The following is a 16,007-nucleotide window of genomic DNA, read 5'->3' as shown; positions in this document are numbered from 1 at the left end:
CCCCTCCTGCAGGCCCTGGTTTTCCCCATAATCCTGGGAGACCTGTGCCTTTAGTTCCCACATTTTGCACTTTACGGAGGAGGAGGTGGAAGCACGAGCCATTTGCTAACTGGCCCAGTCTTTCTGTAAAGGGCGATGCTGGCCTCTTCACCCTTTTTGCTGTGATGCCCGCCTGCATCCCCACACCTCCCACCCGTGACCCTGCCCGCCTGCATCCTCACACCTCCCACCTGAAAGTGTATTGTGTGCATTCTTCTCTAACTTGCTCTTTTTTAACCTTGACATTATATCTTTGAAATTCACCTTTGGTGATACGCATCCTTCTTTTCCACTGTTGGACGGTGTTCGTTTCTCACTTATCTTTACCCACAGCCCTGTGAGGGAGGAAGAAGTAAACTAGGCAGCACGTGGCTTCAGTCCACCAGTCAGGCCTGCACCCTGCAGCCCAGCCAGACCAGGACAGAAGAGGAGGGCGGAGTGGGCAGGACTCACGTTTGCTCAGGGCGGGCGGGGCACTGATGCAGAATAAACTGGCAGCGGAGGACCAGAGGGCTGAGTTGAGGAAAGGATGCAGAAGTCTGTTCTTCCTGAAACCCTCTTGATGGTCTCATGTGGTGGTGGGTATTGTTACACCTGTTCATGACACGTGCTGGGAAGCTTGCACAAAGTCACAGACCTAACACGGTGGAAACCCAGGTCTGGGTATAAACAGTGCCACGTATTTGTTGCTGCTTCCCCGGCCTTGGCCCTCATCTCACCCTGGCGGGTGCGCCCTGGGTGTACGGACTTTCTCTGGGGACTGGTTGCCGTCAGCGTCACTGGTCCCACACCCAGCGGGACAGGCGTGGCCATCAGGGTGGGTGGTGCTGGGCTGGGGGGGATGGGTGTGCGTGCCTGGCCCCGGCCCTGACCCTGACCGTGACCCTGACCGCGCTGTGTGCTTGCCCACAGGGGATTTCCCAAGAAGGCCAGCAGAACTGCCCGCATCGCCTCGGACGAGGAGATCCAGGGCTCGAAGGATGCCGTCATCCAGGACCTGGAGCGGAAGTTGCGCTTCAAGGAGGACCTGCTGAACAACGGGCAGCCGGTACAGGGCGGGGTGTGCTGGGGTGGGCGGGGTCTGGAGCTGCCCCCGAGCCCTTCCCCCTCCCCCAGGCCTAGGGTCCCGAGTCGCACGTCCTCGCCGCTGGCCCGGTACCCCGAGCCCCCAACGTTCCACTGCGTGTTGAGGCTTGGGTCCGGGAAGTGGGGAGGGGAGAAGGCTGCTTTCTGCTGCCTCCTGTCATGGACCATTCCTGGGGCATCACAGCAGGTTGGAGGGAAGGGAGGGAGGAAGGACTGAGGGTGAGGCCGGGGGTAGGGCAGTGAGGACCTGCAACCTTACAGAGAAAAAGGAACAAATCCCACTGGAGGGGTAGGTGTGGGGAGAGCCATGCCCCCCGGTGACCTGTCTGCCGGAAGCAGTGAATCGGAATTAAAGTTCCAGAAGCAGAATTTGGATTCCAGGCCCTGCAATGCTTCTGCAGAAAAAGTATCTTTCCTTAGGAGACCATGGCTGGAGTCTAGAGTGTTAGGAGACACGGATTCCGTCACCTGAAAGAGGAGGCTTGCTTCCCATCCTCGTTCTAGCCTGTCAGGGCAGGACAGCTCAGCTCAAGGAGAAAATAGTAATTCTGTTTCAAGGCTGCAGAATTGTGAAGTCGACCAGAGTAGCTCTGGTGACAGTGTGGACAGATGTTTCCTCCAGTGGACCTAGTGTTTCCTTGCCAGTCTTTTTTGTTCGGTTTTGGGGGTTACCGACCCTTTTCTTATCACATCAGAGTACTTCAAGGGGACAGGAAAAGCAAGTCTAGCAAAGGAGATCTCAGGTAGGGGAAAGGAGCCTTTTGTGCTTTATTATGGGGAAATTTGCGCAGCTCTTAAGTAGAAGCAGAAAAGGGCCTCTTTGTATAAAATCTCCCTCACACACCTTTTTCAGGAGAGAGAGTCTCTGTACTAATTAAGTTTTCTAGGAATTGTAATTATCAAGCGTTGATGGATAAAAGTGTGAGCACAGGCTGCATCTGACCGGGAAGATGGTGACTAGAGGAGGGTGCTGGATGCTGGTTTTAATTCTCAGGATCCTGACCTGAGCTCAGGAAGGTTAAAATGCTAATGAGTTCCTGTATTGGTTAGTGATTTCGAAGAGAAGATTTCCACCCAGGGAGAATATATTCTCCCTGAAATAAGTGGTTGCACGTGTAAGTGTACATATTCTGGAGGTTTGCCCTGGCTCTGTCAACCAGAGCCTTTGATAGATTAAAACAAATACTTAAGGGAACTTCTTCAATCCAGGTAAAGGCATCTCTCCAGGCTTTTTTCTTTTTCTTTTGGTTGTTTGTTTAAATATTCCTTATGGACTAACTCTTGGTTAAAAAGTAAGACTTCTATAAGCCCTTACGTTATACTATGTGTATTTATTTTTGTTATATATATATCATGTGTCTCGCGTATAAATATATATTTCTGGTATTTGTCTGTTTAGCAGTGAATGACATTTCCAGTATTTTCCATAGATTTCCACATTTGAGAGTTTAAAAAAGACAAGAAAAGTAAGGTTTCCTTTCTTAGAAAATGAGACACTGAAATAGCCTTTTCCTGATGTTGCACATCATTCCGTACTTGCTTCTGGCTTCTTAGAGCTCGTCTGTCCAAACAGCGTAGTAGTTTAGAGACAAAACTATGAAGTGACTTTGCTTCCTGGCGGGAGCAGGTACATGTGGTGGAGGCCTGGGTGTCAGGCGATGCTTCTGCTCCAAAGGAACGGGGTGACATCGCTCCAGTCCTCGCTGGGACGCTGCTGTAGTCGTCCCTGCAGACGTTAGGAAGGCTTTTGAAGAGAGCAGGTATTTAAAACTCTCTCTGAAAACTGAATTCATGATTTTTTAACACACGTGAGAAGATTAAACAGCACCTACTGCACGAGACATTGCATGTAGCAGACGCGGCCCCCGCCTCTTCTCATCCTCGGCCCCTTCTTTACAAAATGAAATAACTGGAACTTCAGGTCTTCTGTCGTCTGGCACTTGTCTCATTTCTCTTCCCGGTCTCCGCTGGGACTGGAACCAGCAATTGCTGGAAGTCAGCAGTTTACCCAACATATTTTCCTGATGAGATCGTTTCCAGTAGAATTTGTGTCTAGATTCACAAGTTTGGAAGTTTATCTGAAATAACTTGTGCAGGATTTTGGGGGGGGGGGGTTGTTTTTTTGGGGTTTTTTTTTTTTTTTTTTTTTTTTTTTGATTCTGCCATGCTAGTTACTCTCTGTCTTGAATCAAATGCTTGTTTTTAAAATGCCCCCGATGGGCCGATGGTCATATTAGAGCCAGCGCTCAAGAGCGGCCATCCGCCCAGCAGACAGAACACGAACGTGGACATTTCTCTCGTGTTTGGCCCAAAGCGCCGGCCGGTCAGTGCAGAAGCCTCACAGCCCTCTTTGCAGACAGTCTCCGCAAGTAGGCTCGTGAGTCGTGGGTATCAGCTCAGCAGGCATCTGTCACGGCCCCTCTGCCGAGTCCACATGTGTAGTCATCCTTTGTGGGTTATTGCATGTGCTTGTGTTCACCTCGGATACCCAGCCCCTGGGAAGTGCTGTCAAAGCAGAGAGGACCGTCACTGCCCGCTGGCCTGAAACTCCCTCATCAGGCAGTTCTGAAGCCTGTGGATGGCTATGAAAATAACATTTCCTGTAAAAAGAACATTTTGCTGTTTCAATATCTTTTGTCTCTGGGTTTATCGTCAGGGGTAAATATATGACTCGTACTTTTAAGTGACTTCTCCCCTGTTGCTCAGTCTGTGCTCTGTCAGTTGGTGGCTCTCAGGATGGGTCACCCCACCTCCCAACCCAGGGTCAGGACCAGAAGGGCCGGTGAGAGCAGCTGAACAAGGGGAGGAGAGGACTCCTGTGCGTACAGGCGTCAAGGCGGAGAGGGAGCAGCTACAGAGAACGGCCAGCGTGTTTCCTTTTTCAACTCTTTTTCTTAAGGTGTGGTAGCATTGTGATTTTTCTGATTTCTGTGACTTGCTTTGTCTAGAGGTTGACGTACGAGGAAAGGATGGCTCGGCGGCTGCTGGGTGCCGACAGCGCGACCGTCTTCAACGTCCAGGAGCCTGAAGAGGAGGCGGCCAGCCAGGTACCCCATTCCTCCTGGCTCCCCAGGGAAGCAGATTACCCTGTCCCCTCTCCCTGCCCTCCTTACGGACAGTCTTGGGGTCAGCTCTGTGGAGAGCAGAGGGCGGGTCAGAGGAAGGACACTGTCATCAAGTCAGCCTCCCAGCCAGCGTTTATTGAGCACGTACTGTGCTGAGTGAGTGATGGGATTTATTTCAGTTGGTGACACCTGTTCGTTTTATCTTCTTAGCGATTCGTTTCTCTCCTTTCAAGTATCTTTCTGTTTTTCCTGTCCTGGGCTGTAGTGCAGAATAGGTTTGTGTGGAGGAACATATGTTCACTGACATTGTCTGAAATCACTAGTGACTGTTTCCAATTATGTTCTTAATATCTCGTCCAGGTAAAATACCTATGTACAGAAAAGACTCTGTTTTCCTTCACGGATGTAGTTATAAAGCACTCATCAGCAGAGAACCTAAAATGCTAACATTTTGTTCCCCTGTTAACACCAAAAAATAAGCCACTTCGTGGACGTGATGTAAATAAACTGTTTTATAATCTCCACCGCTTCTGTTTGGAGTCTGCAGATGTAGTTCTGAGATAAAAGAAAGCTTTGTAACGCAAGTTTAAAGGATCAAGTAAACTCTTTCTCGTATCTCTTAAGAAATGGATCAGCCTTCAAAATCGGAAAGTTGCTCTGTGTTAAATACTGCTGCCACCACAGCTTCACTTAAAGCTGGAAATCTTGTGAGATGCTTGCTGCTTCTGTACTGGGCTTCACTTCTTTTTTTTCTACCATTACAGGACCCTGGGTCTCCTCATGCTTCTGTAGGGAGTCCTCTGGATGGTCAAAAGGTCACGCTTTCACCTTTCTTTTCTTCCCAGTCTTTCCCTGTATCTGTTTCTTCTCTTCTTCCTCGTTTACCTGTGTATATAGTTCACTGCCACACATTAACTCTAAGTACTCCGACCAGTGTCTATTTTCATTTAGTATCAGATGGACAGAATGAACTGCGGTGTGATTTTCTTGTCATTTATTTACAAACTTGAATTTGATTCTGTCCTTTGTGGCTACTCTGGATTTCAAATTGTGCAAAGTTTCTCATTTGTTAAACCTTTGTAGGGGAAAAAGAGCTAATTCTTAAACTGACCGATTTGATACTATTTGGACAAGACAACTTGTGTATTTTTTGCAGTTTTATTCATACCGTTGAATTTCTTCCTTCAAGGCCACAGACTGTTTTGTAAAGGTTGAGTACCTTAAGGGAAAACCTCGTTAAAACAACCTTTCATTTAATGTTAAATGGAGAATATCCCATAATGGGCTGCCTTGTCTTTTACTGTACTTTGTCAGCAAGAGGTCTGCAGGCTCCCCCTTCACCACCAGAGGATGGCGATGGGGACTTTGCTCTGCTCCTGTGTTTTTCACCAAACCTTTGACGGGACCGTCAGTCCTCGGGAGGAGAATGGTTGCTCAGAGCCGCAGAGCTGAGGGCTCTGTGGTAAAAACATCACTGTCTTCTGGGCGCCTTGCTGGAGAGGGGATAATGAGACGTGGGGCTTGGGGGACTTGGTACCGCGTGGACCGAGGTCGGTGACGGGACCCTTCTCTCTGATTTAGGAGTACAAAGTCTCCAGCTGCGAGCAGAGGCTCATCAGTGAAATCGAGTACAGGCTGGAAAGGTCCCCCGTGGAGGAGTCAGGGGAAGAGGCTCCCTGTGGGGACGCGTCTGTGGAGAGCGGAGTGGCCCCATTCTTCGAGACGAAGCTGAAGCATTTCAAGATCTTTGAGGGGATGCCCGTGACCTTCACATGCAGAGTGACCGGGAATCCAAAGCCGAAGGTGAGCTGCAACAAGGCTTCTTAAGAGTTACGTTCCCCGAGGATGAGTTTGGCTTCCAGCGTGCCACACGCCATTGCAGCGTTCGGGGGAACAGGTGCAGACTGAGCTTCTCAGTACCCGTGGTGTAAAACGCTCGAGTTCAGGGCCGTCCTCAGGAGGCACTGGAAACCAGCGAGGGTAGAAGAGTAGAACAGGACAGGACAGAATAGAATAGTAGGATAATGGACAAGGAGCTTTTCATGACCCACATCATTTACTCATATGATGTTGCCATTGTTACACCCAAATTGCAGGCGACCGGGCTGAGCTCAGGGGGGTTAATGAACTTTCCCCGGGTCAGAAAGCTGTGAGTGGCCAGGCTTGAACTTGAATCCGCCCGTGCTCTGTACCAGACAGAGGAATAAAGCTACCACAGGTGATGGAAACTGCAGATCTTCAGTCTGCAAAACCAAGGCCTCCTGTGTTTACAGAGGCAGCGGAAGCAGGAATACTGTGAGAAAGGGTCCTTCGAGAAGCTTCCGGTACCGAGGATGAGGCCGGCCTGGCCGGAGCCCGGTTCCTGCAAGCATGTGGGGATGCTGGAAGGAGGGAGGGTGGCCCTCTCTTTAAGGAGAGACTGGAATCACTGCTCGCTGGCCCCGCAGAGTGGCAAACAGGACTACACTTTGCCCTAGAACTTGAGAGAAGAGAATAAAAGAGGCACCCATGAGAAGCTGAAACTCCAGATTCACACTCTCACAGGATACAGAGCCCAAAGCTGAGAAGTTAATATGAGATTTAGTCCAGGATGATTATAATCCTAAGGTTTCTGGCAGAAGCAAGTAAAAACTGCCCCGTAAAGGACTTCCACACTGGGGCCTGTCAGACATCTACGGGGCAGGAGGGGGAAAAAGCGAGTTCACGAGAAAAACTCACAGACCCTGCGAGCAAACAGGGTCCACAGCAAAAGAAACGGGAGAACAGAAGCCACGGTGCCACACGGGATAGAGCCGTCTTGAGGGGACTCCTCTGAAATCACTGTGTTTAAAGTGATGGAAACAATTCTAAAAGGAATAGACACTTTAGTGAAAGAATAGGACCAGAGACAAGGCACATGTAAAAATAAGCATGCAAAAATGAAAACTATACTCCCTGAAATTAACATTTTAACAGGGGCTGGTGTAAAAGAGCCGGAAAGAGACTGAGTGAGACAGGAGAAGGGGCCGGGCCAGTACCACACCTGAAACTTTGAGGGGCTCATGCTCCGTAGCTCCATCCGTTGTTCTGTTTTCACAGTAAGGAAAGTTTTACCACCGTACTCGTTCCCTAAAACCGAATCCCAGCCCCACAGTCAGAAAAACATAGACCAGAAAAATTAGCTTTATATTTTCAGAGCCATTGCCACCTCCTAATGAGATTTCACAAATCAACTGTTGTCAGAGAACACACGTCTGTATTATCTTGACATAATCGGATCATTGGTGTGTGTTCACAAACATGATATCAAATGCACGTATTAAAAATAAACATGCAGCTTACGAGTGGAACTCGTAATTATATCATGAACTTCCAAAATAGTCAAAAAAGAACCCCACATTCTTTTTCAGCCTTACTCAAGGCACGATTACTGATGGGCTTCTAAGATCACTGAATCCTGTTCTTAAAGAACGTTATGTTCGCCCGAGAGGCGGGCTTTTGTTTTGACGTGACTGTCTTGTTCTCCTACAACCTTGGATGTTTCACGGCCGTTAAGAGGTTGATTTTCCAGAGCTTTTTCCTGTTAGATGTTCTTCTGTTTTCCTGGCTGCCATTCTTTTTCTTCCCTCCCTGGTTTATTGAGACCTGTTTCTCCTGCACATGTTCTAGCAATTATATTAGGATTGTTGGAGTATGGAATACTCATCGTGTTTAAAAATATTTTTTTAGCTTATTTTTTTTTAATTTTTTTATTCTGCCCTTGACATGCTTGTTCCATTGAGATATGAGAAGATGGAAGAGAATTTCTAGTTCACCCTGTTTTCATCTCTTGTACCCTTCCTGTCCTGTCTCTTAGCAGTCTTGGTCAAGTTTTGGAACTGTCTCTTAATCTCATTTGAAAGTTGTATTCCAAGTACAATAGATGTGAAAAATATGATTAAAGGAGAGAAATAGGGCTTCCCTGGTGGCGCAGTGGTTGAGAGTCCGCCTGCCGATGCAGGGGACACGGGTTCGTGCCCCGGTCCGGGAAGATCCCACATGCCGCGGAGCGGCTGGGCCCGTGAGCCATGGCCGCTGAGCCTGCGCGTCCGGAGCCTGTACTCCACAGCGGGAGAGGCCACAACAGCGAGAGGCGCACGTACTGCAAAAAAAAAAAGGAGAAAATTAATTCTAAAGAACTGGCATAGAGGCAAGAATGCAAAAGGGAGATATTATGTACTAATCACAGCTTCTTTGTTCCATTGGAAATAATCCAACCACTAAGAGTATGATAATTACAGAGTATCACGCCTTATGTAACGTAACTTTTAGAACTGAAAGTTATTAGTCTGTTCGATGGTGAACTTTTAGGTTCTGGAGATTAATAATATAGTTCCTATAAACGACCTGACTGAAAACTAAGGGTAGGAAAAGCTACAGCGGTCAGATCCTGATTGTTCTTGCACTTATTTCCTGCCATCTATTTTTAGCCTTTCCCTATCTTAGACATGGAAGTTTCAAGAAAGATTTTTCAGATTCAGAGGCTTTGACAGGGAGTGGAATTGGAAGGCCAGCTGTGGTCTCAACTGACATATTGATTTACATGCAGGAAGAATTTCATTTTAAAACTGCAAGCTCGGGGCTTCCCTGGTGGCGCAGTGGTTGAGAGTCCGCCTGCCGATGCAGGGGACACGGGTTCGTGCCCCGGTCTGGGAGGATCCCACATGCCGCGGAGCGGCTGGGCCCGTGAGCCATGGCCGCTGAGCCTGCGCGTCCGGAGCCTGTCCTCCGCAACGGGAGAGGCCACAGCAGTGAGAGGCCCGCGTAACGCATAAAAAAAAAAAAAAAAAAAAAAAAAAAAAAAAAACTGCAAGCTCGGAACTAAGTTTCTTCTGTTGGGAATCAGGAATGCTTTTGGTTGCAAGGAACAAAAGTGACCACAGAGAGCCTGCTATGGTTTGAAAAGGGAGGATGTATTTCCCTCCCGATGGCAAGTGTGGAGGGGCCAGTGCAGCATGCTGGCTGTGTTAGGGCTGCCGGCTCTGTGACCCAAACTGTGGCCCGCCTTCAGCTGTGCAGTTCACGATCAAGTCTGAAATAATAACCAAACCATGAGAGACCCACGGACCCAGGATCTTGCTTAAACGTGAGGGAGGGAAGGACGACCCGTAGAAAAGCTCGTTTGACCATTTAGAATTTTCTTATTTAGTTAAGATTTTTACTTTATTTCTCACATTTAATTTTCCATCACCCCAAGTTAAAATGTTATTTGAAAATTATTACACATTTCAATACCACTGTGTTTTCTTTAACGCAGTGGAGCTAAGGAACTGTAACCCTCCGTCCTGTGCCCCTCGGCTGGGAATTAAAGTGATAGGGTTCCCCCATCACCCCCCTCACTTGCCCCAGGTCCTCACACCCTGTTCTGTTTGACACGATTCCAAGGAATCGCTGGGGTTTAGGTTGTGGTTTTGTTGTCTACAACAACCTTTTTACCTTTACAAGTAATACAGTTTCATTCGGGACACTTGAAATAGAAGCAAAAAGCAAACTGGGTGCCAGCGCTGAAACCATCACTGTCCTTCATGTAAATAGTGGATGAATGTAAATGCCTGCTTTATAGATGTCTCCTTAAAAATAAAAAGCAGCTATGTAACTTCTAAAACTGAAATAGAATTCAACTTGCTTGCCACCTACCCTTTTCCCTCAGAAGCCAAGGTCCTGCCCTGACGTCCTGCCTCGCGCTTTAACTCGGGAGCTCAGGGCGGCCCGTGCCCCTCCACTCACAGGACCTCACCTTCATCTCTGCCTTCCCCCTCAGACCTACTGGTTTAAAGATGGGAAGCAGATCTCTCCCAAGAACGATCACTACAGCATCCGGAGTGACCCTGACGGCACCTGCTCTCTGCATACCGCGGCCTCCACCCTGGACGATGACGGGAATTACACGATCATGGCTTCGAGCCCTCAGGTGGGGATGCGCGGTGGCCTCGGGCCTGTGTCCAGGGTGGTGGGGTTTCCCGGGCAGAGGAGCTGCTGCTTGGCTGACGGGGAGTCATGCCTCTTTGACTTGAAACTGTTTTCCCAATTCTCCATCCAGCGTGTTTTCCCAGGATAGAAACATTCTTTCTTAATATTTATCTATTCCGTGAGATGTTTGTCTACGTGAATAGTTCCGGTGCAGATGTGCATTCTTTCCATAAATATTATTGAGAGCTTGATATGTACACCTGTCATGTGGGTGATGGAGCTGCAGTGCTTCAGGGGATGAGGCCCCGAGACAGAAGATAAGCCAGTAAACAAATGCATAAACCATGTGATTGCAGGTAGGGTTATGTTCTCAGGAGAAAGGAGAGTGAGGGGTATGGATAAGCTGTGGTAGGAAAACTCAGAAAGGAAAATATTTAGAAGAAATACACGCACACCTAATTCAGTGGAATTTAAGTAATGTGTAAGTGTGGACAAATTATAATTTCGATAGAACATACATACAGCATTCAGGATTTTTGTTTGTTTACACCCAGATGTTTTGTAGTTGCCCTTAGATTTAGGGTCAAAAAATCGGTTGACTACTTAGAATTTAACAGACAGCTACTGGGTACCATGTTCCCAGTTCAAGCCTGCAAATTCTTTTTTATTGAGTATCTTGTATATTTTAGGTGCTATACTGGGTACACAAATATGTAAGAAGTGATTTTGTGCCTTACGAGCTCAACATCTGACTGGGTATTTTATGAAGTCTGCAGAAATCATGTAAATGACGCACTTTTAAAAAAAATTTTTCTTTTATATTAGACTATAGTTGATTTACAATGTTGTGTTAGCTTCAGTTGTACAGCAGTGATTCACTGACACATATATATATATATTCTTTTTCAAATTCTTTTCCCAGTTTGGTAAAAAACACTCTTTTTTAAAAAAGAAAGCTAAAGTTAACAGTTTTATTATGTAACTGATGAAGATTGCCCAGAAGTTATCTTTTTAAAAAATCTCTGATCTATTTATATCATTCCCTATTTCATTATTTCTTTTGAAGGAAATATTAAGTGTTAGAAAACGATACAAATAATTTTAGCAAAGCGTACAGACTTCTGAAAGTTTGTACAGTGTTATACTGTCCTCGGGTTACATTGTCATGTAAAGATACATTTCTGCAGTGATGGTAAGAGTGAAACTGAAATTGCCCACAAATCAGGCTGTGATACAGGACAGCTGACTCTGCACTGACAAGAAAGTTTCCAAGTTAACGCCTTCTTGAGGTTCTAACTTTTCAACCAACGAACACATGACCATCCCTTTGAAAAACAGTCAGAATCACAACCTTTGCTAATAAGTTACATTTTAATGCTTATTTGTGTTCATGTTGTTTGTATCTGAGGGAACGAAAGTGGAACTTTCTCTTTTTTTAATCATATCTTTAGTATGTTTCCTTGACTGCTTTTTTTTTAATTGCATCTTTACTGCACTTTGTAGATATTGCGTTTCTTACAAATTGAAGTTTTGTGGCAAACCTGTGTTGAGTAAGTCTATCACTGCTGTTTTTCTAACAGCATTTGCTCACTTTACATGTCTGTGTTACATTTCGTAATTCTTGTTATATTTCAAACTTTTTAATTATTATTACATTTGTTATGGTGGTCTGCGATCTTTGATGTTACTACTACAACTCTATTAAGCAATTTCGATTTTCAGTTTTCTGCCTCTTAAAAAAGTAGTGGAGTGCATAACAAAATCCAGAATTTTTCTTCGCCCTGGGTTCTTTATTTCTCTTGTGCCCTGGAAAGGCTAGGGTGGGTTATGGAGCTAGAACATTCACTGTGTTCCTTCCTTATGTGCTCACCATTCCTGGGGTCCCGCTGTCCACCTCAAGGCGTTTTTCCTAGTGAATGTTTTGAACTGTTACTGGAGTGAGCGGTTTTATAGATAGAACAAGAGAAATGTCACACTGCAGTTCTGAGTCTGCTTCTAGTCTCTTCAGGTGACGTAGCTTTCCGTGTGGGGAAGTTCTAACGGGAAGGACCAGGCACGTGGCAGCGGGCAGGCGGCTGGGCTCCAGGGTGGCAGTCTCTGCATGGTTATTAAACCCCTGACCAACCAGGTGAAGGAGGGCTGAAGATGCCCGTTCAACATGGAAAAGGAGGAGGGGCAAAGTCAGAAGACGGAAGTGACGCAACGAAGACCAGGAGTGGAGACGTAGGGACAATTCGGAAGAGTCGGGGGTGCAGAGCCAGCCCCCGGCACCGGGCAGGTCTGAGTTGGGTTCTGGCCGCGTGGCCTTTAGCAAGTCCTGAACCTCTGCGCCCGCTTCCTCGTCCATGAAGTGAGAAAAATAATACGAACTTAAACGATGCATGTAGAGCGCTTGGTTTACCTGGCGTGTGACCGGCTTCCAGTAAGCGCAGGTTGTTGCCACTGTTGAAGTTCGAGGACGCTAGTCCCCCTTCTCGGAGCAGCACCCTGAGCTGGCAGGGGCCGTGGAGCCCGGCTGTGTCCCTCCCTCAGCGCCGTGAGTCCAGAAGTCAGTGCGGGCTGGAACCTCTCCCCAGCGCGGTGCTGGCGCGGGCGCTTCCAGCCTCCACCCTGGGAGAGGCGTTCCCGGCAGGGGCGGCCCGGTCGCGACTGCACGGCCCGGGCCCTGGGAGGAGGGCTCCGCTCCTCCACGTGCACAGCTGGGCTGGCGGGAGCCGCGCCGCGGCCGGGAGGGGGACCACCCACGGCGGGCGCTGCCCTCGTGCCGGCCGTGCGCTCCGCCGCTTCGCCGGAGTCGTGGCCACGCCCCCCGTGGCTCGCCCCGTCTGGTTCTTCGCCCTTCACCTTTCGGAGGCGAGACAGAGAAATGAGGAGCGGCCGTTTACCTCAGCTCGCCGGAAGCCCGGCTCTTCTAGCAGACTCGCCCGTCCTGTCTGTGAGTCAAGCAAGCAGCGGTGTGGCCGCCCTGGGCCCCAGAGCCCTCGAGGCCCCGGGACAGGGCAGGTCCTGATGCCAGAATCCCGCTGGCTCTCGAGGTCGGGCCCCCGAGGATCCTCATTAACGGGGTGCGTTCTCGGAACTAAGCGTCTCCTTTCCTACTGAAATGACCGAAAGGCAGGCGTCTGAGGCGAGGCTCCCGAGGGGAATCTGAGGACATGCTAAGCGTGGGCGCTGGGCCTCAGCCTGACACGGTTGTGAGTCTTGGTGTTTACGGTACTTGGCAGTCGCTCTTGCAAGTTTCTGAGTGAGTCGCCTGGTTGATGTCCGCGCAGGGGTGAGACTCCTCCTCCAGCCGGCTCTTCAGTAGCAGGTGTGTCCACACCTGCCAGGTGTGGGTTTTGTGAGTCATCACCGAGAAACTGGAGTGAACTTCCTACCCACTTAGGAAAACAAAGTGGCATTTCAGCCCTGACGGGCCACGCCCTGTTGCTCTACCTGCTCCGTGCTGCAGGTTGTCGCTTGTTGCTGTAGGAACACGGTGACAGAAATGCTTCACGCTCCATAGTCTCAACTTCAGAAGCAGTATATAGTAAAGGACTTGGCCATTCTTGTAATTTGTGAATGAAAACACGGTTTAAAAGAAGCATGATGTAAATAGGCACTGAAAATAAATCTCAAAAGTAAACACTAAGTTTTTCAAAATGCGTTAGTCCCAGAAGCATAGCGTGGGGTCCGCTGACCTGGGCTCCCTGCTTCCTTGATGCCCTTTGATACCTTCGTTTTTTCCCACGTTATGGAAGGACGTGGGTTTGGGAGGGAGACAGCTCCATCTCTTTTCTGGTGCACCGTGGCCTCCACGATGTGAAGTGACCGAGGGAAAGAGGAAAGGGCTGATGGAAAAATGAGTTCGGTAATGAAACACGGACGGCCGAGCTCTCCAGAGCAGCGGAAGGTAATTCCCGAGAGCCAACAGAAGGGGTGAGAAGCACGGAAAGAGGAAAACACGGTCAGCAGGTTAGTTTATAGAATAATTTTCCACCTGGGTCAGTCTTCAGGGAATAAGGAACACGTTAGACGTCGTTGATGGCGTGCAGTTTCCCCCTGGGACAGAACACACTGCTCTGGGCCGGCACCGGCCGTGGAGCATCCTCAGCCCGGCAGCTCCCGGGAGACAGGCGCACAGTTGAGTGGGACCGTGAGGGACTGTGACGCGTTACAGCAGGCGGCCGCCGAACCCGGGCCACAGGCTCCGCCTACGTCCGCCTCTAATCCCATCCTGAAGACACGGCGGCGGAATCGAAACACAAATGTTTGACTTTGTTTTGCTGCGTTGCTAGGTTCCCCTGTCCTGCCCTCTGGTCTGGAACGGCTGTCGTGCACTTGGGTCCTCCAGTTGCATCGTGTGTGCAAGCGGCCGGCTTCCCTGAGGCTTGCGGGCCGCAAGTTAGATGTCATCAACCGGGAAATGCAGATGTTTTGTCCGTAGCACATAAATCACTGGCCTTGCAGGAGGCCTCAGATACGCATTACAAGCTGGACGGTTAACAGAGAACCACCTTAAGAATTCAAACGCCTGGTTTGCGCCATAGCTTTAAACACTGAGGACTTGTCTGGAATAGAAAAGCAGTGAGCAGCTGAGTTCAATTTAAAAGGCTGGTTTGTCGGTTGTGTGTGTCTCAACGTTATAAGGTTTTCTGGCACCTTCCAAGCTTCCCTTCAGACATTCACTTCCGTTATTCCTTCATGTGTTAATGATAAAGCAAAAAGAAACGAGACGGTTGAAAGCGAACAGACAGCGTTAGTGTACCCCTGAGCCTGCAGTGACGGCGGTTGTAGGATTAAAATCACCGAATGCTCGTTTTGGATGACCTTCCTCAGAAAACATTCAGACTCGAAAATCTCAGCTTCCTGCCGTGCACACTGGAGGCATCTTTTCAAAAATGCTTCCCTGGGTTCTGGACTGAAAATGTCAGAATTATACCACTCGCTACTTTGGTTGCTTTCTAAGTAGTCCTGTTCACTTGTTATTAGTAATATAGTTCGCCAGTATCGGTATATTATCAGACTCACAGGTCTGCCTCCTGAATTCCAGGCCCTTTCCCCTTTCTGTTCCAAAGTGGAGGACGGTGTGGGAATAAAAAGGTGATAACTGACAACATATGCCGTTTTCTTAAGTTCGGGAAGTTAAGGAAGATTCTGGGGCAGGATTTGTAGGGTTCTAAGCAATCGCAGTAAAGGTCTTGAAAGCGTGCTGGAAGTGTGTGCTTTTCACGGAGCGGCACGCCGACCTGTCACCGTGTGTTTGGGAGCGGGGAAAGGAGACAAAGTGCATCCCAGGCACAGGCAGTGCTTAGGGTTGGGCAGGACCCCTTTCCTCCTGGGCCTCGGACGCAGCTGTCAGACACCTGGGAGGTACCTGTGTGTGTGGCGCCCTGCAGGCACCAGCGTGAGGTGGGGAAAGGTTGGTCTGCTCTCCACAGTCTCCCTCCTACGCTTGGAGTACTTGGCTTTTCCTCTGGAGTAAACTGCATCCTAATACCAAAAAGAGAGAGAGAGAGAGAGCAAAGACGAGAGGAAGGAAAAGGAAAGAAGGAAGGGAGGGTGGGTGGAAGGAGGGAAGGAAGGAAACTCCATTCGTATGGAAAAAAATGGTGTTGAACAAAACAGTTCCTATCCATGTGGTGGTTGTTATGGTTACATCTGTATCCAGTGCTATAAAAATTTAACATTTTGAGCGTTTAGCATGTGCCAGACACACCACCAAGTACTTGACCCCTGTTAACTCGTTGAATCATCATAAGAGCCCCTCCCTGCAGGATGACCAGCAGGGTCCTGTTCCGCAGGTGAGGACCCTCACCTAGGGGTATGTCGCCTGCCTCGTCTTTCCACCGTAAGGGACAGAGCTGGTTACAAACCCAGGGCGAAGGAGCCAAGGGCAGGTATCTGGGG

General features: G+C 48.7%; 1 protein-coding gene across 1 annotated transcript in view; it reads left to right on the top strand.

Moving 5' to 3' along the window:
• The window catches only part of PALLD (palladin, cytoskeletal associated protein), a 385,145-nt gene that overhangs the window by 354,036 nt on the left and 15,102 nt on the right, over window positions 1-16,007 (top strand). The window contains 4 exon segments of the mRNA XM_032634913.1: window positions 952-1,087; window positions 4,074-4,172; window positions 5,772-5,993; window positions 9,970-10,119. Of these exon segments, the coding sequence (XP_032490804.1) occupies window positions 952-1,087; window positions 4,074-4,172; window positions 5,772-5,993; window positions 9,970-10,119 (607 nt within the window).

The sequence above is a fragment of the Phocoena sinus genome, chromosome 6 (genome assembly GCF_008692025.1).
Source record: "Phocoena sinus isolate mPhoSin1 chromosome 6, mPhoSin1.pri, whole genome shotgun sequence".
NCBI classification, from domain to species: Eukaryota; Metazoa; Chordata; class Mammalia; order Artiodactyla; family Phocoenidae; genus Phocoena; species Phocoena sinus.
The sequence above is the reverse complement of the archived record's forward strand: the minus strand, read 5'-3'. Positions and strand labels throughout refer to the sequence as shown.